The 19,991-nt window shown below is 42.5% G+C and overlaps 1 protein-coding gene across 1 annotated transcript in view; it reads left to right on the top strand.

The window, feature by feature from the left end:
- The first annotated feature begins 281 nt into the window (after positions 1-281).
- Positions 282-19,991, top strand: part of adamtsl5 (ADAMTS like 5) — a 41,648-nt gene continuing 21,938 nt past the window's right edge. The window contains exons 1-2 of the mRNA XM_061738461.1: positions 282-830; positions 16,354-16,429. Of these exons, the coding sequence (XP_061594445.1) occupies positions 781-830; positions 16,354-16,429 (126 nt within the window). The 5' untranslated portion in view covers positions 282-780. The remainder of the gene's footprint in view (positions 831-16,353; positions 16,430-19,991) is intronic.

Genomic DNA, 19,991 nt, shown 5'->3' with positions numbered 1-19,991 from the left:
AGCTCAAAGGTGAAGTCTGATCACTTGTTCTGGGGCCGCCGAGCAGCTGCCGGGCTGTGATTGGAGGAGAGAGGCGTGGACTGCAGGAATGCAGCCTCTCAGGTGCAGGGAGAGTGAAGGCTGATTTATGCTTCCGCGTTACACCAACGCAAAGCTTACTGCGTAAGGCACGCGGCGACGCTCAACGTACGATGCGCGATTTAACGCGGAACCATAAATCAGGCTTGAAACACGCAGCTCAATGACAACACCGCCGCACCGCAGCTCTCCGGCTCCTCACAGACCGTTTGTGCCGTCCTGTGCCGCTCTCTGGATCCGGAGCGGGACTGAGAGGAAGGTGTAAACAGAAACGGAGCAGCTCCTGGATATAACTACCCACTTTTTGAATGAAAAAAAAAAACCCAGCTACCTGCAGGCGGCAGTGAAACTGTTAAATACTCTTTAGGAAGCGCGTTTCTATCTCTTCTGGAATCATCTTGCGTGTGGCTCACAGCTGGAAGGATTTTTTTCAAGCAGTGACAACTTAGTTGTTGCATCAGAAGATGCGCAATTTTCATAATCAATTTGTTCCAAAAGAAAAAAACATGTGTTTTGGGATCTGAGTGACACAGCTGTTTGGATGGACGAGTTCTGCAGCTGAGAGAGACGCACAGCCACTTTAGTTTGCGGAGCGAGAGAGAAATGGATGGTGTTGCTGCTCAGCCTTCAGCTGGGATGCTCCGCGCGTCACAGCCGCGTCGCTTCACATCATGATCCGCACCTGACCAAGAACGCAACACTATGAGCCTGATTCACCCAACAGCATCCACCATGTCCTCTCTACACACCAGGTGAGACGGCGGGCCTCTGCATGCGTCCGGGCTGGAGCTTTCTGGAGAATAAGGGAGATGACAAATTCCACTGACTGTATGTGGAAGGCTTGTTTGTTCAACGACTGAAACTGCTTTTCAGCAGGGAAATATTTGGTGGCTTTAAATATTTACATTGAGGTAATGTGCTTGCAAGGAAGTGCAAAGCCTTGAACATTTGTTTCAGTGCAGTGAGGAATGGGATGTGATAAATTCCAGGGACAGTTTGAGTTGTTTTCCCCTGTTTGAAGTTGTTTGCTCAGTGGTTTGCTTCATGGAAGCTGCAGAATAATCTGGGTGGTTTTGTGCATTTTTCTTTAGCTATTATCGTTGCAAGAAAAAGTTTCATTTTTGTGCCCTTTGTGTCATTCATCCGTTGACCTTTGCATGAAGGACAGTTAACTTTAATATCAGCCTGCAGGTGAGCAGCCCCAATGTTCAAAGGGCAGAAGTCTTATCCAGACGACTGTAAGGCTCTTCTCCTAGGTAATTCTCCTGCTGTTTGTGATGTTGCAACTCTTGACTTTACATTCCTCACATCCTACTACACTACCTTTATCTCCCAAATGTCACCAGCTATAAATACCCTACTCATATTTTATCTAATCCCATCCCCGCTACGGAGAACACAAACACGGCCGGCTGCACAGAAGCTGCGTCTTAGTTCCAACTTTTATGAATCTGTCTCTTACTACCAAACATTTACATTAAACGTCATTGTTCTTATTATTAGCAGACATTAACTTCTTGTCTATGCACACAGAATGAAAAAATAAGTATGTTTCCCTTTTGTGGTCTGAATTGGATGTGGTTTGTCAGAGAAATGTGCATGGTGTCAGTCAGACGTGTTGGTGTGAAGAAGGAGGCAGATTTGGCTCCAGGCACATTTTCTGTCTCTCCGATGACTCTGATTCTGAGGAGGAATGTTTGTTTGGGACCAAGCTGTCAACCTCATGAACAGATTTAATCTTCTTACCATGGAACACTGAGCTTCAAAACAAGGACTCTAATTTGCAGCTACAAGCAGTGATGTCACCATCTCCGTTGGGGAGGAAGTTCAATCCTTTTTACTCCCAGTTGCATGTGAACTTTGAAAACTAGTGATAGTGGCTGCTTTTCCAGGACTTTTAATACCCAAACTTTTCTTATTTGGTAAAACATTGTACAGATTAGAACTACCTGAACACTGTATGTGCCACAGTGCTGTAATGAGCACCAGATGTGCTGTAGGCTTTAGGCCGTATGCAGCTTCTGATCCTCAGTTAAACAGCAGGTGGTAATTTTTTTACTTCAACTATGCCTCAAGTAAGCCCAGATCAACATTACTGAGGTTAGGGTGACAAATTTAAACCAAAACAAATGAGTACATCTTTAACTGATCCAGAGTCTTAACAATGAGCTCACAATTGGATGTTTCATGTCAAAATAAACCTTCTGAGTTGTGCAACCCCGGCTCCATCAATGTAAATAAAAAGAAGAAAGAAGGATTTGGAAACCTCCTAAACCCATGTTTTGTTCACAATTGAACATAGAAAACATGTCAACTGTTGAAAGTGAGACAAACAGTTGCACATTGGCAGCAAAAGACTGGAAAAATATTATTGGCTATTAAAGGAGCATCTTAGAGAGACACAGTCTCTCAGAAGTAAAGATAGAGATGCACAAACCTGCAAAAAACAGAGAAATGGAATGTAAAATGTGTGAAGTTGTTTCAGAATAATGTTCCTCAGATGGTGTAAAATTGCAAAGACTCCTAATGAGGTAAAATGCACAACATTATCAAAAGATTGAGAGGAAATCTCTGTGTGCATGGGACAAGACTGAAAATCAGCACTGGATGCCCGTGATCTATGGGTCCTCAGGTGCAGTGCATGACTGATAGACATGATTCTGTAACGGAGATAACTGCCTGGGCTCAGGAACGCTTCCCTCCACAAACACAGAGGAATGCTCTGTCATGCAAAGAAAAATAATCCAGAAACACCACTTCTTATCTGGACTAAAGCTTATTAACAACAGACTGAAGCAAAGTCAGTCGTCTTTTGAGACATGTTACTTCACCTGAATCCAAAATATATATATTTTTTTAAATGGTAGTTCATCAGTTTAAAGTTTCAGCATGTTACTCCCTGTTCTGTTGAAGCTGTTACCAATAACCAAAGCAGAAACATCTACCCTCAGGACTTTGCTGAAGAAGAATAAAAGCAAGAAGCTTTTTGTTTTATCTAACTGTAGTCAATGTCATTGATTCCGATCAGGTATGTTTGAGTTTTCATGTGCACTTTTTCTTAAACGGGAGACAAGTCAAGGGTGAACCTTGTGTTTCACCCAAGGACAGCTGAGATAGCATCTAGTCTCCCGACTGCTTAACTCTGAATGTAATAAAACAGGTATAGAAATTGCATGGATACTTTTCAGCTGCGTTCTGTACCAGAAGGCCTCCTGAGAATTGATGAGCCATCCATTATCCATATCCGCTTATTAATATTTGGGGCGACAGAGATCTGCTGGAGTCTATCCCAGCTCTCTTCAGGCTAAAAGCAGGGACAGGTCACCAGTCCTTCACAGTGCCACATTTAAACAAACAAAACCCCACCCTCACTCTTATGGGCAACTTAAAACCAGCAATTATGCTGAAGTGGATGTTTTGGGATTGTGGAGGAAGCCAGAGTACCTGGAGGAGTAAACCCACTAACCGCCACACCACTGTGACTTGTGAGATGGTTATTACGTAATTCCATCAATACAACCTGAGTGTGAGTCTATAGAGTCAGAAGTGTAGTTAGCTTAGAAGGGCTCGGAGTAGAGTCGCTGCTCCTCCAGATGTAGAGGAGCCAGCTGAGATGGTTCGGGCATCTGATGATAATGCTCCTCGACTCCTCCCTGAAGAGGTGATTTCAGCATGTCGGACCAGGGAGGAGGCCCAGAACCAAAGCCGGGGAACACTGGGGAGATGATATCTCTGGGCTGGCCTGGGAACGCCTTGGTATTTCCCCAGAAGATGGAGGAGGTGGCGAGGGGGAGGGAGGTTTCTGTCCTGTTGCTTATGCGACTGCCCCAACAACCCACATTTGTACAAGTGGAAGTTGATAGATGGATGTATGGAGATGCTGATGTCTTGTCATATGATTGTAGATGTCCAATATGTCATTAGATGTCACTGTTGTGACCATCATGTCTGATGTTTGAATTATCCCAGCTGTCCATCCTTTAATGTACTATCATCAGGAAGGATGATCAGGAATGCGCTCTGAAGTCAGTATAGTAGCAAAAATAATAAGCTATTGGCTATGTATGCCACCAGTCAAAAGACCACACCCTTAATTATGCAATATTGTTTATATATGATTTTATTTGAAAATATTTGTAAATATTTGTATTTCTGCTGTAAAGTCGGACAGTTTAAAGGAGCTTGAGGCTCCTTTTAAGAAATGAGACTCTCTAGCGCCACCCTTCACCACGACGGCCGTCGGGGGTACTGCAGCCAACAGTGAAGCCGGCACGGGAGAACGGGGAGAACGCACATGCAGCGTCATGTGACGTCACATCCACAGGACAGCGCGGGAAATTCGGACTCTGAATTGCAGCACATTTTGCAGCACACAGCCTGTTCAAGGCAAAGGAGAGATACACTAGAGGGCTCATTCTTTTGGGTTTGGAACGCTTCATCTGACATTATTACTAGAAAACTTAAAATGTATATGGATTTTTTTCATAAATCCTGCCACAATCCGGTCTCATGCTCCTTTAACCTGGAGGTCATGAAGCGAGATTGACTTGCTTTTGGAGCCAGGCCCCGGTGGTCAGTCAGAGAACTGCAACTTGTTTATTTGCCTAAGTGGGTATAGGTAGTGGATGGATGACTGAACTGAACTGAGGGATTGTGTATGTTTAAGTTTCCTCTTTTGTTAGTCTTCGCACAAAATGAAACTTTTTGCTTTTATTTTGAAGGGTAATGCAACCGGTCCAGTAAATTGCAGTTGGCACATATCAACAGTCTAACGAAACTGGACTGAAGGACTTTTCGGTTTCAATGTTCAGTGTGATAATGGTTTACAGCCCTGTGTGTATGTTTCTGCCCGCACAAGCCTGACGACAAGTGTGAACTTTGCTGTTTGAAAGCTGCATAATGGGGGATTAGAGTCGTAATTATACAGTTTAGCGGGTTAGTTTTGTCTTTATCTGTCTGCAGGGAGTTTCAAAACCCATTGAAAGGAAAATAAAAAATTCCATAAAGTTTGATGGACATGTTGGCTTCATGCCTGGAAATGACTGATTTGGTTCTGGTGGAGATCCAAATTTTGGATTTCTGTCATTTAACCACCAAGTTTTTTTTTTGATTCAATGGTGAATCTTATCCAAATCCATTCCTTACTGTTTTATTGTGCCTGCAGACTTTGTTTTTGGCATGTGGGAGACAGTGGAGGAACCTTTGGGGCATTAGCTCAGATTTCACTGTTATTTCTTATCTCAGTCTGGCTTACGTGCGTATCTCCAATTTTCTCTCTTGTAAGACGATGACTGTAGATGACCTTAGAGGCTCTGTCTTCATCAAAGTCGCTGTGAAAAGATAAGCTCATAATCCCTGAGGTATGATGGTGTACCAAGTTTTAGCTCCCTGTTGTGGAAAGAGCAAATGAATTGAAGTGAAGCAAAGAGACAAGAGAAGAGGGAACCATGGTTGAACAAGAGAGTCTAGACTTTCTAACAACAATGAAAGCAACAGCCCAATGCCAACATGGGTCTTTCATTTTGTCATTTAACACAATTCTTTCTTGGTGTTTTGTCCGGACGTACAATAGCAGTTAATTTTGTTTCTCTAAAATGTTTTACTACGTCCTAAAGTGAAGCAGCTTGAGGAACAAAGGGCCTCACCCTAAGTTCAGAGAGCGTTGTTTTGTTAACGCGCTCGGACCAGGGCCGTAGAGCAACCCGATTGTTGCTGCCTCATTCATAGTCATTACAGATGCAAGAGCCTTCAGACTAAACATCTGCTCGTGCACCATTCAGCAGCGCTCTCTATAACCATCAGACCCTCCACCAGGAATTCCAAAGCGCTGGGTGGGTCACAGCTAAATCTCCGGGGGTCGGGGGTCAAGGCCGGCCCCCCGGCTGGATGATGTGCGACTTTTCCAAACTCGGTGTGTGTGCAGACATTTGGAAAAGGAATGCCTGTGGGTCACCAAACACTTAAAACAAGATCTCGCGGAAAGAGACTTAAAGACGACAGATCTTCAGTCAGGTGTCTCCAGCCCTGACATGACTAACACATCCCCGGCGTTCAAAGGACACATTCTCACCTGCAGTGAAATCAAGCCAGTGCAGTGCAACGGTTTCCATGTAATTATGTGATAACAGTGTGGAACAGTTGTTTATTTGTACAGGGTGGGAATGTGAGAGATACCTGTCTACTGGGGCGTGTTTAAGGAAAGGTTTGTCAGTTCAGCCGCAGTGTAGAGGAATTATAAATGAGGGTGGGGAGGGTGCAGCAGGTTTTACTTGTGCTGGTGAAGCTTTATGTCCATATCACATGCTTGACTATCTGTTTGCGGAGGGTTTTCATGTGTTTGTCAACCTCCTCCTCTGATCGTCAGGCTCTTGTGTCTCCACTTGTGTTGGCCTCGGTAGGATCCAGTGACATAGCGTCATAACACTTGGTGCCAGAAGGGCACCACTTTCCCTGTTTACAAGTGCCAATATAGTAAAAGAAGAAGAAAACTATGAAAGAAGAAGAAAAATGAAGGAATTGCAACTCAAAATGAAAACATATTCAATTCAATTCAATTAGATATACTTTATTGTCCCACTTGGGGAAATTTGTCTTGGATTTAACGGCTGAGCTACAAATGCCTTGACAGCTACAGTGACAAAACAATACGTCTCCAGGCACACCATTTCAGCAACAATTAAAACACACACATACATTAATTGAAACATGCTAAAAACCACCATAATAAAACACAATATAAAAAATAAGTAAATGAAAAAAATGATTGCGCGTCCTTTGGACTCATGGAGCATTGGTAAGGAGTTAGATGGAGGTTGGCACAAATTAGTTCTTAAATCGATTCAATTTGCACTTGTGGGATGTGGGAAGGCTCAGCTGCCATCCTCTGGGCCTGCCTGAAAACTGTTTGTTCATAGATGAACTGCAAGGAATGATGGTCCCTTTTCCCCATCACCTTCATGGCTGTAAACGGACCAGTTAGGTTTTCAGCCTGACAGTGAGGTTCCCCTACCAGGCTGACATCCCATATCGGACCAAGCTCTCCAGTACTGCCTGGTAAAATAAAAACATGATGCTTTTATCCGCACCATACAGCCTCAATCGGCTGTATGGAAGAATATGGAAGGAGCTGAGACAGCTGCTGCGTTGGGACATGTAAGACATGAACAACTTCCTCTCCTGGCTATGGCGTTCCCAATCAACACTGTCCCCACTCCCACCAAATCTTCAGGGACACAGTGAGTTGGAGTGCCAAACTCAGGCCAGGGACTTGCATTGGCTCTGTAGAAATTTCTAAAAATTGTTACAGCGGGGCCATTCCTGGTAACGGAGATATTTACCAATGACCTGCAAGACTATCTTGGACGCCCGCTAACAGAGACCTGCCTTTTATGGCCTGCACTGGCGCACTGTCTGCACACGACAACCTGTCATAAAAACATACACTCTTCAGATTCTGATGTTTTACAATGTTCATTTGGTCTCTTTAAATGAACGACAGCATGTACTGTAAAACATTAAACCGTGTTATTATTTATCTAAATTGACACAGAGGAACTTTTGCAATCTTTTATGTGAGGAAGTTAAGCTGCTTTTACAACACTGCAGAGGGTTCACTCTTGTTTGGTGTCTTGCTTGGTTACTGACATTTTAACTTACATCTTAACCCTCTTGAATCTCTTATTTTCCTGTAGCTTAGGTAACTGGATGTATCCTCAAGTGATCTTTGAGGTGTCACATTGTCTGATAAAGTGTTTTACAGTTGTCTCGAGAGATGATGGGAGTCCAGCATTATTTTGGGTGATTTTTCCCAAATGCAGGGAAAGGAGACCGCAGGAGCTATGGGAGACTTTCTAGTAAAAAAAAAAAAAAAGACTTAAAAAGAACCTTAAATAGAGATTATAAGAAGAAAAAACTTCTTGGTGTCGCACCACCTTTAGCAGAAACTGTATGAAGTAATCCCTTTTTGCATGATATTATCAGTTTCTCACTCACACAATTATGACATGCTTCTGTTTATTGAGGTTTGCAAACATTTGCAAGTATTTCCACAGTTCTCTTAAGGTATTTCAGTGGTCTTTTTTACCAAACATGTTGCTGTTCGTTAAGCTTAAACCGCTTCAGTCTTGTCTATCTTAAGACCAGACGATGTCCACCTGCCCCTGATTCGTTACACTCAGTGACCTTTCCTGAAAAGGTTGTTGTTTAAATGGCGACATTTGCCTCTCCAAAACCTCTTTAGATCCTTCAGCATTAGTTAAACCTTGACATTTCCACCTAGACCATCATAAATGCTTTTTAAATGGGTGCTCCTAACAAGCTGGAGGACTTGGCTTCCATCATTTACCAAATTAATCTTACATTTTTGACAGATCTGTCCGCAAAACACCTCATCATTTCACCTCTGTCCAAAAGAAACAGAAGAGAAGCTGGTGTGGGAGCTTGTTTATTAGATGTTTTTTTCTTTGCCTGGCAGAGCTGAGCGTGACTCGTGCCTGTGGTGTGGGGGGGTTTCTCAGCAGTGGTCATGAACCCTGAGTGACTTCCCTGAGGACCTGAAGATCACAAACAGTCAATATTAGTTTTCAAACCCGTCTCCCGTGAACTCTCAATCTTTTAAACCACAGAAAATAAAATCCCCTGGATTTAGAATTTGTTTTGCATCATTAAACTTTTCCAGCCTTTTGTTTTGTGTGTCTGATTTTTGAAAAAGTCGTTGGTATCAAATTTAAAATGAGCAGATTTACACTGAACATAGAGCTCCAACTTTTTTTTTTTTGCAAACATGTTAATGATTTTGGGTCGAAGCGCACCTGACTTGCCTGATTTTAGTCTTAACCCGTATTTTGTCTGGGGCATCATATCATTTCTGTGTCGTTTGTGTCGAGTGGGCACACCTCTGTTTTCTTTTTCTCTCATGCCATGCAGGCCACTGATGTCAGTCAAAATAAACAACTAGTCTCATGTTGATGAAAGCCATTTCACTCTCCCTGGCCTGGAGCTATTCACTAATGTGCTGCTATAGTCGTAATGAGAGCAGGAGGAGGCGGGCTGACCTCTGCTCACCCCTGCAAGGGCCCCTGCAGCGACAGGGGCCAAGCAGCCAGCGACCAGGCCCGCTGGCCTTTCCTGCTCCAAAACTGAAGCCAAAGATCAAGTGAAACTGAGAGAAATTACTCCGTCTTTACGGATTAGTTAAGTTCTTAGCATTCATATTAATTGTTTTCATATTTAAAAAACAGTTGGTTTAAATTTTCTTTTTGGAAAGGTCAAAAAGTTAACAAAAAAACCCTTTGAACTGTTTACCGCTGCTAAAAAAAGAGTTTGAGAGCCTGACCTCACAAACGCAACCAGAAACATGTTTATTAATTAGTAGAAATCAGAAACGAAGCCTTTTACTCTGTTATCCAGGTTACACTTTCAGATTGTTTACTTCACAACTCAACTCTTACTGGGAGACGTGGAGACCTTGATTGGTGACATTGGCAGCCATATATTTTTAGGGGCATTTTCTACATAGCTTTGTAGAATTTAAATTAAATTCAATCAATTTTATTTATATAGCGTCTTTTACAACAGAATTTGTCTCTAGGCGCTTTCCAGTGACCCAAAACATGACCCCTGAACAATTATTAAATAAACATAACATAAACAGTGGCAGGTAAAAAACTCCCCTAGTGGGAGAAAACCCTTAAGCCAAACAGTGGCAAAGAATAACTCCCCTTTAGGAGGGAAGAAACCTTGAGCAGGACCTGGACCATAAGGGGGGACCCTCCTGCCGGAGGCCGCAGAAGAAGTTGATGGAAATAACAACATTCAGGAAACCTTGTTTTGATGCACCAAGAAGGGTTATCGAAACACAACTGCAAATTTTCTTTTTAATCTAAATGAAATCTGAAATAGCATCTTCTAGAAAGGATGATCTGCTCTGCTGCTACTTATGGCCCTTTGGCAGGGAGATACAGATCAGTACAGTTGTCCTTTCATGCTTTTTCCTGGTAAAAGCGACCTTATTTACCATGCTTTAATCACCTCCTGACCTGTAGTGCACTTCATGTCAGTTTTGATCAGTCCTATCAGTAAAATTCACAAACCGCTCAGCTCATCGTTGAACTTGCATGATCACGTGACGACGGTGTAACAGTTTAAATGGATTTGTGCTTATATATCAAATCTTGTTCTCATCCACACATCTGTAAAAATATTTCCAGTTGTGTCTGCAACAGCTGACAAGAATCTGTGCAACTACTTAGACTAAAGACTAAAGAAATTCTAAAATTGCTCTTCTCCTTGGACATCTAAACAGACCTACTGTATTTAATTATTTCCTATTGAATTCTTTCTATACTGTATATTGCTTGTCTTTTTTGCATTTTTTTTACTTTGTTTTATCAAATTACTAGCATGTGATCAAAAATTGGATGGACACACCTCAAACAATTCATTGTATGAGACTAAATTAAAAGACCCGAAAGTCACATGGCTAAGATGCTGGAGATAAAAATAAAGGCTGTTTAAAAAATGTGAAGGCCTCTTAATTTGGTCATGATTAATGCTCTCTTTGCCTTTGTGGGCCTGTGCTACCGTGTCTGATGCTTTGAAGAGAACTCCCCCATGTAAGGCCAGGATGCCAGCGCAGGGCTCTGATGGGAAGGGCTGTTCAGTCGAGTGTGAGGGAGATGCGTATCGTTTAATTGGACAGGGTAACTTACTGACCTGGGACTGAGCCAAATGTCCAACTCCAAAAGCTTTGGATCAGCTCTATGTTTATGACCCAGGGGGGAGATAAAAGAGACCAAAGAGGCAAAGAGAGATGGATAAAAGACACTGAGATGCATCATGAAACAAAGACACAGCAGAGGAGGGAACGAGCACAGCTGGTAGCTGCAATTTACCAAGTGTAGTATGTTTTGAGTAGTTTTCCTTTTTTTAAGAACTGTGAATAAAACTACCACAAAGCCAACTCTTAAAGGGGACCTATTATGGCATTTAATGTCTGTTTTAAACAGGCCTTGAATGTCTTAAAAACAAGCTTTTGATTGTTTTTTCTATATAAATTAGAAATTCAGCCTCTAAGCCATGTCTTTATCTTCCCATTCACTAACCTCATTATCTATGCGGGATTCTGAGTGGGCGGGGCTATGATAATGAGGCACTGTGCTGATTGGCTGCCTGACTGACGCCGTAGGGTCTGCGTTGGAGTAACGCGGAATCATAAATCAATTCAATTTTCAATTCAATTTTATTTATATAGCGTCTAATACAACACATGTTGTCTCTAGATGCTTTCCAGAGATCCAGAACATGAACATAAACATAAACATAAACATAAACCCCGAGCAATTATTATATAAACAATGGCAGGTAAAAACTCCCATAGTGGGAGAAAAACCTTAAGCCAAACAGTGGCAAGAAAAACTCCCCTTTAGGAGGGAAGAAACCTTGAGCAGGACCAGGCTCATAAGGGGGGACCCTCCTGCCGAGGGCCAGACTGGTGGGTCAGGGACGGCAACAGCACAGCAGGCAGGTGGAAGCAGCAACGGGATGACCAGGGATGGGGGGGGGGTTCCGGGAACACAGGCCAGAACGCAGCTCCCAAAAGAGAAAAAAGGGGGGCCGGCACAAGAAACTACAGGAACGATGGACAAAAATGATAGCTATGAGATATTTATAATATTTATAATAAATAAAAATGGTAATGGAGAAGAGAGGCAGGGAAAAGGAGAGGAGAAGAAGGGTTTTCAATCAGCCTTTACACCGTGTCATGCATGCGATGCGAGCAAGTGTCAGCAACAAAATCAATTCCATTGCTTTATTTTCTATTGGACTCTCCTAACTGGCCGCAGTGACGCTGCGCAGCACGACGCGCCGTTTTGAGCTGAACATTTGTCGGATGCAGGCTTCTATTTTCTTCCTGTCGTTCGCGTTGAAAGCCGGTTGAAAGCGCTGCAGGAAACGGTCACGGATGAGGAACGGCTGATCCAGTTAGTTGAAATGAGAAGTTATCTCTATGATTCCTCCTCATTTCACTACAAAAACCTCAATAAAGTGGCAGCTGCTGGAGGGAGATGGACAGAGAGCGTCGGATGTCACGCAGTGCTACGTGATAGTCGGACACTCGCATGCAGTTACACGGTTTTATAGTTGTGGGCGTGGTTTGCATTTTGGTTACGTAACGAAAATCGCCGAATCTGAACGGCTCGTAGAAGCCACATGACACTGGACGGCTCATCCGGGCGGCTGTACAGACACTGCAGAATTGAGTTGCTTTCCTCCTTCTCTGAGTTCACAGGCTGAGGGGAGACCACTTTATATATGTTAAAGCAAGAGAAAACTTGTTTTTCATAATGAGTCCCCTTTAAATCTTTGATAGACTGCTGCTGTCAGCAAAGAAGTGCCAGGAAGCTATCAAAGGAAGGGGCTTTCCAAGAAATCCCACAACTTCTCGTAAGAAGCATTTCATCTCTGATGAGTAAGACGAAGAAAGAGACAGAGGACCTGCATCTGAGTCTTTCCTCGCAGTGTTTGCCTGGAGATAAAAGGAGGGGATGAGGCCGCTTGAGCAAACACACTTTCAACATGACGCTCAAATGCTCTGCTCTGAGAGCAAGTGACTCACTGTTTTGGCGCAAAATAAAGTTTTGATTTACTGTAGCGTTGAAGCATAAATGTGATCACTTAATCAAACACAAGTCTTTCATGTAAGTGACACTAACTCATTCACTGGAGCCTAGATAGCATTTACAGCTGGCTTTAACGTGGACAAATTTTGGCACTTATGGCTAAGTTCTGGCATCATAGGGAGCTGTGTGGGTCAGCTGTCACCCAGAGGTCCTGAACTAGACCTAACTTTGGTAACGGCACACGTTGAATGGGGTAGATGTGGCTGTGATGTCATAAGCAGACTTTGAAATGTGTTGGAGCAAGTCCTTATGAGGGCCAGGTGTGCTGCAGATTTGATCCACGTCTGGTGGATATTCAGAGGAGCTCAGATAGCGACACTCTCCCTGAGTTGGGTTCAAAAACTGCATTCATGGGCCTCGTTTGAGGTGAACATTCGTTGCTGTGTCAGTCATTATAAACGAATGCTCTGCAGGCAAACATCATTCAGATGCAACACTGTGACAAAAAGCTAGGATTCATTTTGGAGTGCAATATATGTTTCTTTTTTTTTTTTTTTAAATCATCACAACAGAGCCAAATTAAGCCCCACTTAGTCCAACTGTAACACCAATAAAACTTTATCTTATATGAGAGGAAAGTTAAATTACATCTGGCTCTAAAAACCCACGTTTCTCGAGATAGGAGTGCACCAACCGTATGTCAATCAAAGGGTTGGGTCCTTCATCTGATTCCTGCTGAAGTATCTGCGGAGCTGCTGGCAGATGTTTACAGGCCATTGCACATGTTGATTCGATGGCAAATTCAGAAATTCAGATTGTCCATCCATCCATCCATCGTCCGCCGCTTATCCGTTCCCGGGTCGCGATTGAAACTCAGATTGTGTTTACCCAAAGCTTTTACTAAGCGCAGTAGCAGGATGATGAGAGAGGAGGTAGTGATAACTGTCAGACAATTATATCAGAAATTAGTTTATTGTTTTATATGAACTCTTTCTTCTTTTTTTTATGTCTGTTTGATCTATTTTTAATTAATTGAAATTGTGGGTGTATGTGTGAATGTGAGAGAGCATGCTGTGTGTGTCAAACACAATTCATCAGTGCCTATTGTTTTTTCTTCTTGTTGTAATGGCCATAAAAAAGTTTTTACATTTTAAATTAGAATTACACAACTTCAGGTATTTCATTTTGTTTATTAACAACTTAATTTTTAGCAAAAGAGTGAAAAATAGGAATAATGAACAGCAGAGCTGCTCTAACAGGAGTAAACCAGTGTTGATAACACACTGAACATGACTTGCTGTCACCTGATGCCTGTGGAGCTCCTGGATTTGGTTTCTGTCTCAGTAGATCAATCACTTCTCCAATCAATGCCACCTTTGTTTCCATGTGAAGACACGACAACATGATGTTTTAAAGTTCACAGGTCAGGAGCACACCAGTAGCTCACAATCATAGCTTTAGCGTTTACCTTTGCACGGACTTCAGGAATAGTTAAGAAACAAACGTTGTGGTTTAACTTATGAAAGTTGCTCCAATCGGTTTATGAAGTGTCTTGTTTACCTTAATCACATGTGATTTACATCCTTATGTCCACGATGCTCTTTCCCATGTATTTTTATGGCAGCCTTCATCCAGTTATACCAATACTCCTCTTCTTCCAGGAATTGACTGTTTATCGTTTCACAATTTTCATTAATATGCAAGACTGCTAACTGTTCGGTCTTCACATTCTGTTTTTTTTTTTTTTTTTTTACCTTGTCTGCACACATATTAATGATTGATACCATGAAGGTAGAAACCAAAGGTGTATATATATGTGCATTATTACTATATTTAATATATATACATATATATACGCATACATATGCATACACATACATAAATATACACATACAAACCCAGTGATTTTTTTTTTTTTTTGGGGTGGGGGGGGTGACGACATCCACTGCCAATCCAGGAAGCAGGAACACACGGAGACACACGTCAAGCACTGGAAATCTGCAACAAAAAACCACAAACAAAACACAAAACCGGCACGGAGCCGACCAAAACACGAACAGCAATCGACCCAAATCTTTAGATCTGATCGCAGTCTGAGCTAAGCTACCGCTACCACTACTTAACCCCAAAAACTACAGAGCCAGCATGCAGGTGAACAAGCCAGTGTGTATGTCTATGTGTGTGTATGCGTGTGTGTGTGTGTGTGTGTGTGTGTGTGTGTATATGTATATGTGTATGCGTATGTGTGTGTGTACATCTCTTTGTGGCTATGTGTGTGTGTATGTATATGTTTGTGTGGCTGTGTATGTGTGTGTGTGTGTGTGTGTGTGTGTGTGTGTGTGTGTGTGTGTGTGTGTGTGTGTGTGTGTGTGTGTGTGTGTGTGTGTGTGTGTGTGTGTGTGTGTGTGTGTGTAATAAACCAAACAAAGCTCCACCTGAAGTGTATCTATAGTGGGGGAGGGGGGGAGCAACCCGGCCACCCGCGAGACCAGAGGCCGACACGGAAGAACCCGGAACCCAGGCCACCAGCAACCCCACAGAGGGGAGAAGTAGGAGGGAGGCAACCCACCGCCTGCGAGGGGGCCCGCAGGCAATCCCCGGCCACCCGGTCCGGGCCGGACACGTGGCCAGGAGGCCCTCACCCTTCAGGCCAACGATCCCCACCCGGCAGGGGGCCAGCCTGCCCGGAGAGACAGAGCCGCCCCGGTCTTCACATTCTGCATATAACTTCATAACTGTTCAAGAACGTTGCTTCTGATTGGAACTCTTCCCTACCTTTTGTCAAAACAACTGACTTGGTTCTGATTTCATCTCAGCCTAACACTGTCCTAATACTTGTCAGACACAAAAGCTTCGGTTCATTTTGTCTTCGTCATCCTGCATTTAGGTTTATTTAGTTATCCTTCATTTTTAAAGAAAATAAGTCATTAATGAGAACTGTGAGACAAATTATTCATCAACAAAACGTATCGTGTCGTATTGCTCGGCATCGTATTGTAGCACCAAACAAAAACAGCCTTTCTAGCATCTCAGACTGAGGATTTCTTTTTTCTTCGTATCATATTAAAGATAATATACTGTATTTGCTCATTTAAATAAAAAAAAGTAATCTGAAAAAGCTGACTTTGGTTTCAAGAGAAATCGATACGTTCAGAAAGAAGAAAACCAAATGATTTATGGTGACAGTGTTGGTTTGTGTTGTTGATCTGGCTGATTCTACTGTAGTTTGAACTGTGTTGTTGAACCAAGGATGTCGTCTCGTTGAGCTCCTTTTATGTAAGAGGGTCAAACGTTGGACAGGAGGTGATGGGGGGGCGGTCCGTTCAGGCGGGTCGCCTCCGCTTGTCAGAATGTGTGGGAGTTTGTAAGACACTGTGGGAGGGAGGGAAAGAGGGACTGGGCTGGTGGAAGTAATGAAACCTACTGGACAGGGGGGCATTCCTGACCTCGGCTCCTGCTCACGGGGGCTTGCAGTGGCATCGCAGCTCATTTGTGGATAATATCAATGAGTCAGCCACAGCTTTGTCCTCCCGTCCTGCTCCAACCCCTCTGCTGCCGTTTTAAACCGGGGGTTTATGTGTACTTGAAGTCTAAAACAACAAGGCTGACGTCACCAGCCAGCTGACGGTGTTGGTTTCTCTCTTTGTGTCCCCAGGAAGCCGACTCCGTACCAGGTCCTGACGGTTGTTCTGCTCCTGGTTTCTCCCGGCTGCCTGTCCTCCCCGCAGAACGTAGGTCCCACCGGCCCACATCAACACACAGACTCCACAAAAAGACCTCCCACCAAACACCGGTTCCTTTTAGATGACATCCAGTACTCGAGTTGTAAAAGAAAATCAGGGGGGATGGTGGATTTTATCATATGAGGACAGATAATTTGTGCTGATTACAAATAATATTATATATTACAAATAATAGCACTGACCAAAACACCTGCAGAAATACTGCAGGAATGACATAGCAGCAGTTAAATGCAGCCTTCTGTAAGCTTTAAATATCCACTGGACTTACATCAAATACATCAAAACACAACAATAAAAAACAGTTTTCTGAACTTATCAATATGATTCTGTCCTTCACAGGATAAGTAAAATAGATCACTGCAAAAACTCAAAATCTTAACAAGAATATTTGTCTTATTTCTAGTTAAAATGCCTTATTTTAGTAAAAAAAAATCTCATTAGAGTTAAAACAAGACTCATCACTGGAAAAAACAACAATTTTCACCTGTTTCAAGTAGATTTTCACTTGAATTAAGTATAAAAATCTGCCAGTGGAACAAGATTTTTTTGCTTGTAATAAGAAGATAAATCTTGTCCCACTGGCAGATTTTCCTACTTATTTCAAGTGAAAATTTACTTGAAACATAACTTATTTGACAATTGTCAAATAAGTTTTTTTTTTTGGTGTTATTTTTCTGGTGTTATTTTTCTGGTGATGACTCTAAATATTGAAATAGCAGTAAAACCACATTCATTGATGAAATGACATAAGGGGGGATGGCAGTTTTACAGGGGGGATGATTTGGACCGTTTTTATTTCAAGGTGGATGCCATCCCCCCTCATCCCCCCTCAACTCCAGTACTGGTGGTACTACAACTCACATGTATTATCTTATTTTCATTTTGGGTTCTTTTACACCTGGGTGTTATTGTATTTCTTCCCCCCTGATCTCCAACAAGCATGAATTACTTCAACGTTTCTAGACTCTGCAGAGCCTCCTGATGTGCTGTTGGAGAGCGGTTTGAGCTGGGCAGATGCTTGTTGATGCTTTGATGGAGTTTAAGCACTATGGCGGATGCTGAGACTGATCAGCAGAGTAAATGTGCAACAAAAGCCAACAAGAATAGCTGAAATAGGATCAAAACATGCATGGAGGGGGAGGGGTCTACTTTGAAGGTGAAAGGTTGCTTTCATTAACCCAGAAAGCCATCTCCAACTGTTATCAACGCTAATTAGGCCAGCGGTAACACTAATGAGGGCAACTCCAGGTGACCCTGCCAGAGAAAATGATGGAGGGTCTAAGTACAGGTTGGTCTACTACTGAACGTGCGTACGTGCGTGCATGTGATATGAGTCAGAAAGTCAAACAGCCTTGATCAGTGTGTATTTTTTTTCTTCTTCCTGTTACGGCCATGAAAAGCTGGATCAGCTAAAGTTGCTTTGAGGTTTCATATGCAGCAGATTTATGAAAGTATGAAACGTGTCCGGTTTGACGTGTTGAAGGTTTTACTGTAAGATCCCTCGCAGTGTTCTCCTCACTGAGAGATGAAGACACTCCTCTGTGTCTTAAACAGCATCAGGAAAACTACGCTTTCTCTACATTTTTTATTACATTTTAGTACATCAAGTGACACGAAATGCCTTCAGTAAGAAACCTGGTGAATGAAATTCTTCTCTATTTGTTTTCTATAATTTTACGGACGCTGCTGGACGATTGTCCCAAATAGACATTCACGTTCAAGACTTTTTTAATGTTCCTTCTACTTTGTGTTTTTGACTATGGTTTGGATGGACTGCATACCTTTGTAATTACTAACCCGGGGTTTGTTGTTAGTCGTAAAGGAGACCTGTTGTGCTTTTTTCTGATGAGTTGACACAATTTCCAGATGGCTTGATGAAAAGTCTGTGACATGCTTTGCTCAAAATACCACAGAGATATAACATATTACTGCTTTCATCCAATAATTCACAGCTCTGTCCACAGCAGTGAGTTTAAGGGGATGAATCATTCCCGTCCTCCTCTGACCTGGCGCCTCTTTTCAGATTCATCAGTTAATAGTGGAAAGTAATAGTAAATAAGAGAAAGCAAGAGCATGAGAGCTCTGACCTTCCACTCATGACCTTCATGTCTGATTTAAAGTTGTAGATTGAGATAAGAAATGAGGAGGCAAGATAAATCTCCTCACGGATCTGTGATGTCACAGTAGCCTGCAAATGTGAATAAATCATTGACTGACATATTTTCAAAGATATCCCCTGGACTTCAGACGGAGTGAGCTGGAACAGCTGTTGGCCAGTGTGTAAAGAGTTAAGGGTGTGCTGTACGGCAGCTCCTGTATGAGGAAGCGGCGGGATGGCTGCCAGTTTCAGTCCTCCTCCGGGCCACAAGCTCAGGAATGTGTTTGAGGAGCACCATTGAGATTTTCTTAATCACTTTTGTTGTTTGGCTCTGTTGATCCTGATCCACCAGGCTCACAAGGTTGTCTGCTTTTCTTTTTTTTTCATTTCATTTATTTTTCCCAACCATCTACCGTTTGAATCTGCTTGATCCTCGGCTATAAATAAAGCTGCTTTTGTCAGGAGTCACACATAACTTCCCCCAACACACTTCTCTTTAAATGATATCCCACGGCTCAGTGCTCTGCTTGTCCTCCATAAACGACACCCGCAGTGGCCGCGGGGGACATCCGTGCGGAGGGATGATGCGGGGATGACGCCGCGTCATGCAGGACGGAGGATAAACGCGCACGGTGCAAAGTGGTCATGTTAAAGTTGGAAACCTACCTCTCCAAACATGCCATTGTAAAGATTTGTAGCCTAAAAGACAGCTTTGGGTTTTTTTTTTAATGGTCATATGTGATTTAATCAAATAAATGTCACACATATCATGCTGCTGTAGATTTATTTTGTTTCATTTTAATTTGTGCAAAGATTATTTTTTATGTTAATGTGATTCTAGTAATGGGCCGAATTTCTCTTTAGACAACTGATGTCGTTTTTTTTTAATTGATCTCCTTCCACCCTCACATACATAATAAGATAAGATAAGATGAATCTTTATTGTCTCCCTTAGGAGAAATTTGTCTTGGACACGAGAGGCACAGGCGACAATCACACTCCAATAAACATAGAAACATAACCCCGAAGTCTTTACCCACATATACAATCAAACCATACTATAGTTAACACACATCAATTCCCACTCCCAGTTCCAAGAAAACCTATCACACAATACCCCTGAGTAGAAGAAAAAATTATTGCACAGAGCCCGACTGATAAATAATACTTATAACTTGTGTACCATATGTCCAATTTTCTGTATTTAAAGGGGACCTATTATGGCAACTAATACCTATTTTAAACAGGCCTTGAATGTCTTAAAAACAAGCTTTTGATTGTTTTTGCTAAATAAATTAGAAATTCCGCCCCTGAGCCATGTCTTTATCTTCCCATTCTCTAACCTCATTATCTATGCAGGATTCTGAGTGGGCGGGGCTATGATAATGAGGCTCTGTGCTGATTGGCTGCCTGAATGACACGATACACCGCTACGAAAAAATAGCGTAAGCT

Source organism: Cololabis saira, chromosome 2, assembly GCF_033807715.1.
Source record: "Cololabis saira isolate AMF1-May2022 chromosome 2, fColSai1.1, whole genome shotgun sequence".
NCBI lineage: Eukaryota > Metazoa > Chordata > Actinopteri > Beloniformes > Belonidae > Cololabis > Cololabis saira.
Note: the sequence above shows the minus strand (reverse complement) of the source record. Positions and strands in the feature narration are given on the sequence as shown.